The sequence below is a fragment of the Chiloscyllium punctatum genome, chromosome 11, assembly GCF_047496795.1.
Source record: "Chiloscyllium punctatum isolate Juve2018m chromosome 11, sChiPun1.3, whole genome shotgun sequence".
NCBI lineage: Eukaryota > Metazoa > Chordata > Chondrichthyes > Orectolobiformes > Hemiscylliidae > Chiloscyllium > Chiloscyllium punctatum.
In genome coordinates, this window is record NC_092749.1 from 114,125,076 (window position 1) to 114,137,874 (window position 12,799).

The following is a 12,799-nucleotide window of genomic DNA, read 5'->3' on the forward strand; positions in this document are numbered from 1 at the left end:
ATTTCCATCGCTGATCTTACACGATCAGCCCTGCCCCCCTCCTACCCCCCCACCCCCCCCTTAACTTCAGGCATCCCTCCTTGTGGGAGAGACCAGAACTGGTGGGCAGTTTAAAACAAATAAAAGGGGTTTCCTGTTTACGATAAAGATGTGAAGAATGAATTCTGAGAGCCATGAGTCTTTGGGGCATGCTTCCCCACATAGCGGGGTTGGGGGTGGTGTGGGGGGAGTTCTCAATATTCCCATAAGGAGAGCTTCCTGTGACTTGGCCAACTCATGTAGCTATTGGCAGATTGTAACTCTGCTGTGCTTACAACCCCTGGAGTCTGAGAGTCCATGCTGCTCTCATTGAGATGGCGATTCTGAGTGATCACAGCAACTGGGATCCCTGACAGCAAACACACCGTGGGGGGGAGGGGGACAGACTCCATGACCTGGGTGGTCTGCCCTCAGCCCTGGGGCTGGTCTCCATTAAAGCACTCACATTGAAATTCCTGAGGACCCCCACCGTGCCTCAACCTTCCGCCTGTACCACCTGCTGCTATATCCATGTCGATGTTAGGCAACCAGGTCAGCTTCACTGGGTCCTTGAGGGCACCGCTTCAGTCACCCCTCTTCAGAGGGCAACATGGAGCCATACCGTCACCACGGCAACACAATGCCACCCTCATACACCCCAATGACAGGTCCCAGTGATTGGAAGATCACTCGATTCCTCAGTGACAGGAACTGCCATGGGGCAATCACTCGATGTAATCTCCTGTGAAGCTTGTAGTCATTCTCGGGGCTGAGTGCTGTGAGGGGACTGCAGCAGGTTCAGACACTAACCAGTGTGTGGGACAGGTCACCCCGAGGCAGCTCTTGGAGCACAGTGTGACACAAGGCCCCATTCAGAAATACAGTGGATCCGAATGGCCTTCTGTGCTGTTCCAGGCAGACTGTGTGTTAACCAGTTGACTGACTGACTGACTGTCTATCTACAGCTGCTTCTCTTTGGCAACGTGGGGCATGAGGGAGAGTGTGATTTACTCACTCTGACTTCCTCTCCCCTTCCCTCCCGTACATAGGCTGTGCGCATTCCCACCCCCCCATCCACTGGGTGTGTAGGCTCAATTTAGCATTGCCCCATCCCCCACCCCACCCCTTGCCAGGGTTGGTTACCCAGGTAACTGTAATTATAGATTACTGAAAAGTATTCACATCCTGCTTGTTTTTTCTAAACTGCATTCCCATTGCTGGTTACCAGTTGTTCCAGCTTGTATTTTGTGTGTTTTTATTTATCACTATCCAATAAAAGCCATTCTGTTGGATCACAACTGGAAAAAGGAACAAGTATGGAGCGTGGTTTTATCGTTTCTGGTGATCTGTCAGTTTATGGTCAACCAATCCCCTTCCTCAGGGCCACATATCATTGCAATGTTGTCAGCTGGGGAGAGAGGCAGAGAGACCCGACCGACCATTCGAGAAATGTGTCTGAACCTCTGCTGGGAGTCCAGGAACTCTGTGTGTATGTTTGGGGGGGGGGGGGGAGGGGCTGGGGGTCGCTGCACTGAGTGTGTGCGCGCATTTGGGTTAAGGGGTGTGTGTGGGGGGATATGGGAGAATGGGTTATAGAGGAAGGGTGTGGATAACGGTGTGTGGGGATGGGTGGGTAATAGAGGAAGGGTGAGAGTGTGGGGGTGGGTGACAGGGAGGGTGTGAGGGTGGGGGTGGACGACAGAGTGAGGGTGTGACGGTGAGGGTGGGAGACAGAGTGAGGGTGTGACGGTGAGGGTGGGAGACAGAGGGAGGGTGTGAGGGTGGGGGTGGACGACAGAGTGAGGGTGTGACGGTGAGGGTGGGAGACAGAGGGAGGGTGTGAGAGTGAGGGTGGGAGACAGAGGGAGGGTGTGAGGGTGGGGGTAGGGGTGGGCGACAGAGGGGAGGGTGTGAGGGTGGGGGTGGGCGACAGAGGGGAGGGTGTGAGGGTGGGGGTGGGAGACAGAGGGAGGGTGTGAGGGTGGGAGTGGGAGACAGAGGGGAGGGTGTGAGGGTGGGGGTGGGCGACAGAGGGGAGGGTGTGAGGGTGGGGGTGGGCGACAGAGGGAGGGTGTGAGGGTGGGGGTGGGCGACAGAGGGGAGGGTGTGAGGGTGGGGGTGGGCGACAGAGGGAGGGTGTGAGGGTGGGGGTGGGCGACAGAGGGGAGGGTGTGAGGGTGGGGGTGGGCGACAGAGGGGAGGGTGTGAGGGTGGGGGTGGGCGACAGAGGGGAGGGTGTGAGGGTGTGAGGGTGGGGGTGGGCGACAGAGGGAGGGTGTGAGGGTGGGGGTGGGAGACAGAGGGAGGGTGTGAGGGTGGGGGTGGACGACAGAGGGAGGGTGTGACGGTGAGGGTGGGAGACAGAGGGAGGGTGTGAGAGTGAGGGTGGGAGACAGAGGGAGGGTGTGAGGGTGGGGGTGGGCGACAGAGGGAGGGTGTGAGGGTGGGGGTGGGCGACAGAGGGGAGGGTGTGAGGGTGGGGGTGGGCGACAGAGGGGAGGGTGTGAGGGTGGGGGTGGGAGACAGAGGGAGGGTGTGAGGGTGGGGGTGGGCGACAGAGGGAGGGTGTGAGGGTGGGGGTGGGCGACAGAGGGAGGGTGTGAGGGTGGGGGTGGGCGACAGAGGGGAGGGTGTGAGGGTGGGGGTGGGCGACAGAGGGGAGGGTGTGGGGGTGGGGGTGGGCGACAGAGGGGAGGGTGTGAGGGTGGGGGTGGGGGGTGGGCGACAGAGGGGAGGGTGTGAGGGTGGGGGTGGGTGACAGAGGGAGGGTGTGAGGGTGGGGGTGGGTGACAGAGGGAGGAGGTGGGGGTGGGTGATGCTGTGTGGGAGGGGTAGGTGAGAAAGGGAAGTTGTGGGTGTGGGGGTGAGAGACAGAATGAGGCTATGTGGGTGGGTGACGTGCTGAGAGCATCAACCTGAGGATGGACTCTATTTCCTCTGCAAGGGCACTGTTGAACAGGAGGAATTCTCTGATTGTGTGGGAGCGTTTTCACAAAATATTTTTCCTGGAATATAACCAACCCGTTTCTATGTAGACCATGCAGTCATTGATGAAAACAGCCAGTGGACATTGGCCTGATTTGTGGATTAAGTGGTTTAGGGAGATTGAGGTTTGGCTTGGAGCTGTCCAGAGAGAGAGAGGGTCCCTCTGTACCGAGTCTGCTTCAAGCTGCAGTTCCCTGTATTTAATCAGAGTTATAAAACTCCCTTCAAGCCCATGCTTCAACTCCGTGTTAGAGCGGAGAGATTTCATTATTCTCCAGTTCCCCATTCCAAAGGCTAACTCATGACACCATTTGGACACAATTGATGTGTTGATTCTAAACTCTGTGAAAATGAAAGGTGTTTTCCAGGGGATTGTGGTTGGTGGGGTTGAGTGGTTGTTATTCTGGAGATTAAAGAGTTAAATAAATTAGGAATCGCCTGATACACTTCCAACCTTCCGTTAAACTCTGTGGTATATCTTTAGGAATATGACTCAGCATCCTAATGTGGGTTTGAACACAATAACCAGTTGTGAAATGTCGCATAATGTATTCCATAATGTATCACATCTGAATACATTTAGAGGTATTTGTTGTGGGGCTGACATGAGCTATGACTGAGTTACTGACTGAAGTGCTGGCTGACTTTCTCTCTGTGCTGACCAGCTCTGTCCTTGATCTCTCTCTCTCTCTCTCTCTCTCTCTCTCTCTCTGTAGGCAGCCACAGACAGTTCATCAAACTCATCGAACAGGAAGGAGCAGGCAGTCCGAGCACTCAATCCAACAGTCAGTGACCCTCAGCACATGCTGTGTACCTTGGGGTATGCCCACGATCACTACAGTCCTGACCACTCTCGTCTGGAGCAGGTGAGAAACAATAGTCTCAGTCCTTACACGGGTCTGTTTCGCAGCACCAGATAGTGAGCTCTCCTTTACCTGAGAACATTAGGGGGGAAAGATCCCAGCAAAATGCATCACACAATGATGTTTTAATATAACAAATATTTAAATGTCTTTAAAGGTTAGATAGGGAGGGACTCAGTTGAGAGAGCGAGTTTGTGAAGAGCATTTTAAATGGTGTCAGATGTAGAATGTGCCACAATTCAATCATATTTATTCTGAGAGACCCCCTCTCCATTCCTACCACCTGCCAGCTTGGTTTGTGCCTTTAATATTCTTTGACTTTGTTCTCAGTGATTTATAATCAAGAGGAGTCACTGTATTGTTCCAAAGCTATTCCCCCCCCCCCACACCGTGTGATGGCTAAGCAGCGGTGAGCGAACTTTCACCATCAGTTTCTGGGCGTTCAGATATTCAGGAACAGCTCTTTAGATGTGGGTAGTTTGTCAGACTGGGGAAAAGGACCGAGAATTGTTCCATGTGATTTTATATCACAGCTCAGTGTCATGTTGCTTTCCAAATTGGCTTCTGTTTCATGGTTTGGATGGCTCTGGTTTTTGAGAGCTCTATGCCGATGCAGGGGAGCTGAGAATTGGTTTGTCTTCAGTGGATTGTTGTGATATGGGACCCACTGCTGCCTGAAGGAGCACAGAAAATGGAAATTTCAAAAGGGGGTCGGGGAAATACCTGAACCAGATAAATCTGGATGTGTGTGTGTGTGTGTGAGAGAGACTTGCATTTATAGAGCACCTCTCACAACTTTGGGCAGTTCAAAGCAGTTTAACATAAGTGACGTACTGTGGAAATGTAATCGATGTTGTAACTTGATAGAGTGTGGGATTGGGATTAGTTTTAAAAAGACCTTTCACTGACTAATGGGGCTAAGCACCTCCCACTGTGTTGCAAGATTCTTGGGATGTTATACAGCATGGAAACAGGCCCTTCGGCCCAACTCGTCTATGCCGACCAGGTTTCCTAAATTGGACTAGTCCCATTTGCCTGCATTTGGCCCATATCCCTCTAAACCTTTCCTATCCGTGTACCTGTTGTGTCAAATCTTGTTCCAGGACAACAACAACCAAACTTTGTTTCCTTTGAATTAAAAATACTAAATGTTCCCTCGAACCAACCCCATTTCCTGTGGACTATGATCTCCAAGGCCTGCCAAACCAGGGAGAAGCAGAGTTCAGCTTTTCCAGGCAATAATCTCCCAGGTGGTTGAAGGGTTTTGGGATGCAGTGTGATTTGCAAGCTATTCCAAGCTGACTTTAGCTAGCATCTGTTACTAAGCATTTGATACACAGAGCTTTACTTGTTGCAGTGTGATCCCAGAACAGATTGAGTGAGTAAAGCATTGGCGTCTTCAGCTGCCTCACAGGTGAGGTTGGGATTGTTTTTGTACAGAATGTATCTCATTTCATGTTGTTACAATCCCAGCTGATGGTAACAGTGGACCAATCCAATTCCAGAAACCTGGCTTGATGGATCATATGTTTAAAATGTTTTTCGTTAGTGGTTAATCTCTGAAACATATTGCCATGAGGCTGTAGATCTTCTTTAACAACAAGACATAAGTTTCTTACACAAAATAAATAAGCCATATGTATTTGTTAGAAAAACTTTAACGCAAGCATCAAACCAAAGTTTCAACCTGTTTTCCAACACTGTCTGTAGGAGACTTAAGTTCAGAGAAGTTACAACCCCTAATATAGCACTTTATATAACTGATTCCTTACAGTTTTTTCTCAAGGTTTGTGGAGACAGTTTGTACCGTCATGACCTCATCACAAATCCGAGAGCCTAAATTTCTGATGAATTTAGAATAACTCATGAATTTCATCTCCTCCCCCGGCCCGGTCGGTTCTATTGAAGTAACTGCCCAAGCTCCATCTGGGAGATTATCCAACACCTGCTTCTGAACTCAATCTCAGATTCTTCCGAACTGAACTGAAAAGTGGCCTTAAATATATTACCCCTACCTGTCATAAAATCAACAGGATAAGCATCTTTCCATTAACACTGCAGGGGTCTGTAGCCCCCTGCTCTCTCACAAATGCTGAATTAAGGTCACTTCCAGGATATAGTTTTTTATTTCACTAAAAACCCCCATCAATCTGTCACCCCGTTTTTTTAAACATCCAGATTTCAGATATAACGATGATAAATATTAAATTTTTTTAATCACAGTGTAGAAGAATTGGGAGGAATTTCAGCTCCTGATTATTCTATAACCAATCAGTGGCCATCCTGCCAATTTTAAATTGTCAGCTGTGATTGGGCAGGTTCCCAGAGAGAGACCACTGTGAGGTGTAGAGCTGCTTGACATTCTGACCTATTTGTTCTTAACGTCGCATCCCTTTTCATTCTGGATTTTTGTTTGTGTTTTCATAGATGTCACTTTAAACAAATCTTTCAGGTTTATTTGCAAAGTATTACTCCTCACAGTAACAAATTAACTTGCTTATCTAGACACTTAGAATCTGTCTGAGAGAATGAGTGAGTGAGGCTCCTGCAGTGATACAGGGGAGGCCACACCTGGAATATTGTGCAGTTTTGGTCTCTTTACCTGAGGAAGGATGTTGTTGCTGTAGAGGGAGTCAGGTTAACCAGTTTGATTCCTGGGATGGTAGGGCTGATGAATGAGGAGAGGTTGAATCGGTCAGGATTATATTTGCAGGCGTTTAGAAGAATGGGGGGGGGGGGGGGGAGAAATCCCATAGAAGTCTTTATAACTCCAACAGGACTAGACAGGGTAGATGCAGAAAGATGTTCCTGATGGTGGGACAGCCCAGAACCAGGGGTCAGAGTTTAAGGAAAAGAGGTAAACGTTTCCAGACTGCAGTGAGGAGAGATTCCTTCACCCAGAGAGCGTGAGCCTAAAGAATTCACTGTCACAGAAAACACAGCTCTTGTGACTAAAAGGATCAAGGGATATGGGGATGGAGAACCAGATTAGGGGACTGAGCTTGATCAGCCATGGTCATATTCAATAGCAGCGTAGGCTGGAAGGGTCCAGTAGCCTACTCCTGCTCCTATCTTCTCTAATTCCATAGAATTTGTTTTTTTTTAATTTGGGAAGGTATTTGACCTCTGTCCAGTAAGCAGCCACAGCCAATTTCCTTTAGAATTGCCAAGTGGTTGAATGTGACTATCATTTCTGTTCAGTAACAGTCAGTGTCCAGGCTGGTCAGTCTCACTTTGGGGGTGGGGAGACTTATTGGAATTCTGACGGACAGAATATTTCTGCACTTGGAGAGACATGGATTAATCAGGGATAGTCTGGAAGGCTTTGCTAAGGGAAGGTCACATCTGACAAATCTGATTGAGGTTTTTGAGGAGCTACCCGGGAGTGTTGATGAGGGTGGTCAACAAGGACTTAAGAGCCCACGTGGCACAGTGGCACATTGGACCCAAAATTAGCTGAGAGTCAGGAACCAGAGGGTGGTGGTAGGGGGGTGTTTCTGTAATGGGAATTCTGTTTCCAGTGGGGGTTCCACAGGCCTCAGAGCTCTTGGTGTATATTAACAATATGGACAGAAAGGTAAGGGATATGATTGAGAAATTCACAGATGACACGATAATTGGTGAGGGGTAAATATTGAGGAGGGTAGCTGTAAACTACTGGAGGATATCACTAGACTGGTCAGCTGGGCTGGAGAGGGGCAAATGGAATTCAATCAGGAAAAGTGAGAGGGATTGCCCTTGGGAAGGGCTAACAAAGTAAGGAAATACACTCTGAATGGCAGGAGCCTGGGAAATCCTGAAGATCAAAGGGAGCTGGGTATCTATATCCACAGATTCCTGAAGGTAGCAGGGCAGGTGGTGAAGAAGGCAGATGGCAAACTTGGCTCGATTAGCTGAGCTGTGGAATACAGGAGCAGGGAGATTATGCTGAAACTGTAAAGAACACTGATTGGACACAACTGGAATACTGTGTGTAGATCTGGTCACATCCTCATAAGACAGAGGTGATTGTACTAGAGAGAAGTGAGGAGATTTACCAGGATATAAGGGTCTGAGCTATAAGGAAGGATTGGATAGACTGGGGTTATTTTACTTGGAGTAGTGAAGATGAGGAGGGGACCTGATAGAGGTGTGTAAGATTATGGGTAACAATAGATAGGGTCAATAGGAAGGCAGGTTTTTCATTAGCAGAGGGATCAATAACCGAGGATGGAGATTAAGGTTGAGATGAGATTTGGACAAAAATGTTTTCACCCAGAGAGTGATATAAGGGACTGGAAATCACTGCCTGAGAGGCTGGTTGAGTCAGAAACTCTTGTAACATTTAAGCAGGATTTAGATATTCACTTGCTATTCCATTGACTTCAGGGCTATGGGCTAAGAGCTGGAAAATTGGATTAGTGCAGTCAGATCTTTGTTAAGCAACATGGCCACACTGGGCTGAATGGCCTCCTTCAACCAGCACTGTAAACAGCTGAGTCTGAAACACATGAAATGCATGTTCTGAGAAAATTGACTGACCTATTGACCTGAAATGTAATGCTGTATATCCTAATCTCTCAGTAGTCTATTAAAAAGGGATTAGTTTTGAATTTTTGACACTTTTTTTGAACAAGTGGGAAGTTTCAATTTTAACTTTGCTTAAATGTGACCCACTCAAAGGTGCAACATCACGCAATGAATACAGAAAGGAATCCAAGCGTGTTTTGTCCGGGAAAGGTGTGTGTGTGTTCTGGGACTTTGTCAGTTTCAGTTTTGCCATTTGACCTTCAAAACATGGACTTGGTAATGTTTTATCGAATGATGTTTCCATTAGAGATGCAGTTCCCAATCAATAGTTTGTAGATGATCATCAGAAAGACCACTTAGTGGGAGAGAGTGTTCATTCTAACTTGCTGAATGTTCCTAATGTTTTGTTGGAAACTACGCGTTCCTGTGGTATACATTTTAAAACATTTCACGACAGCGTGCAGAATAAAACTATTAATGTGTTTGTTTAATATTTCAGTCTGTACCAAAGCAGCGTCATGTTAGTTTTCGAGACGATGATGAGGAGATTGTCCGGATTAATCCTCGGGAGAAAACCTGGTTAAGAGAGAGATATGAGGACTACAGGTACGCAGCTGTCCGTCCAAAATACACTGAGCACGCTGAGATGGACTCCTATGTGCATTTTGACAAAAGTGATGCTTCGAAACACAACTACAATTACCCGTACGTAAAAAATTCCGATTTTGGGCTTTGCAAAGATTTGAAAAGTAGCGTGGTGAAGGCTCAGCCCATGCCATCAAAATCAAAATTCCGGAGAAGGATAGACGATGGTGAACGGTCGCGGTGTGTTTACTGCAGGGACATGTTTAACCATGAGGAGAACGGCCGGGGTCAGTGCCAGGATGCTCCCGATCCCATTCGTGCCTGTATCCGGCGGGTCAGCTGTATGTGGTGTGCCGACAGTCTGCTGTATCACTGCATGTCAGATCCTGAAGGAGACTACTCAGACCCTTGTTCTTGTGACACGAACGATGAAAAGTTCTGCCTTCGTTGGCTAGCATTGATAGCCTTATCCTTCCTTGCTCCCTGTATGTGCTGTTACCTGCCCCTTCGCGCGTGCTACAAGTGTGGCGTGGCGTGTGGATGTTGTGGTGGGAAACACAAAGCAGTTGGGTGACTCGGACTGTGTCTTTCATTCAAAGCCGCCATTAGTTTAGGAAGCACATTTGATTCTGAAACGTTCTCAATTCAGTTACCATCGGCGACAGCAGTCTGAGGAATGTGACTCCCCCAATAAACTGGACCCTGTAACATCGAGAAACGCTGAGGCTGTCTCTATTCTGCAAACATTACATGGAGCTGACTGTAATAACTGACTTTTCTACGAATGAATATATATGTGCGTGTATATATATATTATATATATTATATATATATTATATATATCAACAGAATGTCTCATGTTTATAATTTTTTGAAAAATGTAAGAGATTGAGACTGAATAATGTTTCAAGGTGACTGGAGAGGAGGTGGGTAGGGGTGTCACTGGCTACAGTGTAATTGTCTGAACCTGCCGACTGAATGCAGCACTCAGTGAGGAAATTGGGCTGAATGGTTCCTGCTTAATCACCTGAGACACTTAACCTGGAGTCAGGAACCCTCGATGACCTTGTTTAAGGAGCTGTACTAGTAAACATATACCACAACACCATGCTGCTGTTACTGTATGAAGCCAACACAATGCCGTTTGTTAAATGCACCTCAGTATCTCAACAAAACACTCTGCTTCATCGCCAAGCAAAGTGATGGGCATTGTCATCCTGAACAAAGTTATAAAATAATGAAACTTCGCCTTGGAATTCATACAGTTACCCAGCCTTAAAAGATTGCCCCACATTGTTTTAAGCGTCAGTCCTACAGTAGCGAACGTTTAAATTGGTTTTAATGTAAAATTATGGATTTTAATTTAAGGTTTTTTTTTATTTATTTGGGATCCTTGAAGCAAGTTCTCATTTTTAACACAAAAACAGTTCTCGACACACTAAAGTTTGTCAGATTACACTATCTAACTCAACTCCAAACTGCTTGTTCCGTATTTACACAGCAACATCACCATTTGCAAGGAGAGGGAGCACAGTGTGACATCACTACAAACAACCTGGGGATAAAATGAGCTGCTTCCATTCTGGTGTCTGGTGGTCTGTGTCCGTAGGCCCAGTTTGCCTTTTCCAGGGAATGGGTCTGGTGCATTGTTCAGCTTCAGAGATGGAATGGATCAGGGATATCAAAGGGGTCAAGTGCACTGTGTAAGAGCTGTGCACAAGATACAGCCTCCAAATTCAGGTCATTTTGCAAAATTTGGGAGGGGGTGTGGGGTGGGGGTGGGGGGGAGGTGACTCCTGGCTGGTCCGAGTTACTTTTCTTTCTAAACAAACAGAACAAAAACACCAAGTGTCCGAGAAGATAGGGATACTGCGGGGCCTTACCTGGTGTGTCATGTGGTTACACTGGCTATAGATGGCAGAGGGAAAGATGTTTTCCTTCCAAATTGTAATAGCTCAGGTCATTAAGGGGAGTGAGCAAAACCTTCCAATAGAAAGCTTCAGCTTTGAAAAAATATTTTTATACCACAGCGCAGGGAGTAGCCAATTTTTAAAAATTTATTTGGAAGCGGTAGATTTTGTTTTAGCCTTGCAGCGTTGTACAATCCAACCCGTTATCTGAAGGCAGCTTTCAGGAATTAGTCTGCTGGAGTTGACATCGCTTCCGTACTGTCCCCTCTGCAGAGTTAATTGCCAGTGCGTTCCACATCCTTCACCCCCCACCCCCACTTTCCTCTGCTGCACCATAGCATCAGTCCACTTCCTTTCCGATAAGCTGCAGGAGCTGCACGTTGGGGATTTTTCAGCGAGCTGAAAGCCACCCACCCCCCCTCCCCCATTTCATGGCAGCGTTACTCAGTGCATTTTTCCCGCTACTTGAGTTGTTGCATTTTTAATTTAAATTTGAAGGCCTCCAAAGCACAGACAAAAGACTTCCTTGGGAAGAAAGGCAAGTTATGAAGCTTACTGCTAATTACCATTTGGCAGGACTGCTGTTGGATATCAATGTGTGATACAAGTGAAGTGTATTAAATTAACTGGACAATAATCCACCAGTATCACAGTGTAAAAAGCATTACAACATTGAGCTGAATTCTCTAGTGGAAATATTTCCAAATGCAGCATTCGCTCAGCATTGTCTGCACACAGGTTTTCAAATTGTGATTTTACTTCTCTTGAGATCACTGTGAAGTCTTGACTACATTGGGACACAAAGCACAAACACAAGCTTAAATTGACACTAATCCTTTCCGAGATCCTACAGTAACCCGGCAGTTCACTGGTTAAGGTACCTCGGAATCTGTTTCTACCAAGGCTCCCCATATTGTCCACTTTCACCTTCATTTTATATATATATATAGGCAGTTCTTGCCAAAAATACTGCAAATCTGTAAAATAAGGTAATCAGTTAACAGGGAGCCGCATCCAAGGCAATTCTCTTGTACATAGTTTACCTGCTCTGGTGTTGAGCCTTGGATTTGGCTCTGAACAGTACAAGACAGTAGTCTGAGGTGGACGGGGAGACAAATCAAATTTATTTTTGTATCTGTGGGAAGAAAGTTAACCAAAAGCTGTTGGTGCACAGTCTTCAGCCATTGCACACCTTAATGGATGAAAAGAAAGTGCCTGCACTATTGTCTCTTCTGTAACTAAAACAAACTCTTGTATCAATTATTAGTTTTTTTTTACAATAAGCATTTTTACCTCTGTGTAAAGAAAATATATCAAGTGTATGATGTACATTTTAGTTCTTCTATTTTTTTTATTGTTTCTAATGTGTATGATGTAATCCTTGCTTTCCAATACTATGTAAATACAAATACATCATTATCAAAACTACAAAAGAATGACCTGACCAGTACATAATTCTGCTACTTCCATGTCGTATCTTAACTATGTACCTTGGCAGATCAGATGACAATAAAATGAAAGGAACTTTGATGTTAAAATTGTTGTGGATGGTGAGTTGGGAAACTTGTTCAACAGCACGTCCTAACGATGGGTTAATGTATGGTTGTGAGCTGGAGCCTGTTATATTTTGTGCTGCGTCACTGTCAGAACAGAGGAGCCATGAGATTTGGACAGGCAGTCATCAGTGTTGTGTGTACCTTTGGGAACCCCTGTTTTTGTGGACTCTAACAATGGCAGAGTTGTGACCATTGGGCTTGATGAGTGCTTGGCTACTTCCCCTGACCACTATTTCTGTAAAGCCCAAAACACTTGCCCTTCTCCTTCCCCTTGGTCATTCTTCCCAAATGGCCCACCCCTCATCCCTCCTGCTTTAGGGATGTGTAACAGCCACTGAACAGATTGACTGAGAGACTTCCTAATCAATGCTCT

The 12,799-nt window shown here is 46.6% G+C and overlaps 1 protein-coding gene across 1 annotated transcript in view; it reads left to right on the top strand.

Annotated features, from left to right (window-relative positions):
* LOC140483351 (sprouty-related, EVH1 domain-containing protein 2-like) overlaps positions 1-12,408 on the top strand; it is a 69,739-nt gene extending 57,331 nt beyond the window's left edge. Inside the window, exons 5-6 of the mRNA XM_072581550.1 lie at positions 3,720-3,869; positions 8,875-12,408. Of these exons, the coding sequence (XP_072437651.1) occupies positions 3,720-3,869; positions 8,875-9,534 (810 nt within the window). The 3' untranslated portion in view covers positions 9,535-12,408. The remainder of the gene's footprint in view (positions 1-3,719; positions 3,870-8,874) is intronic.
* The last annotated feature ends 391 nt before the right edge of the window (positions 12,409-12,799 follow it).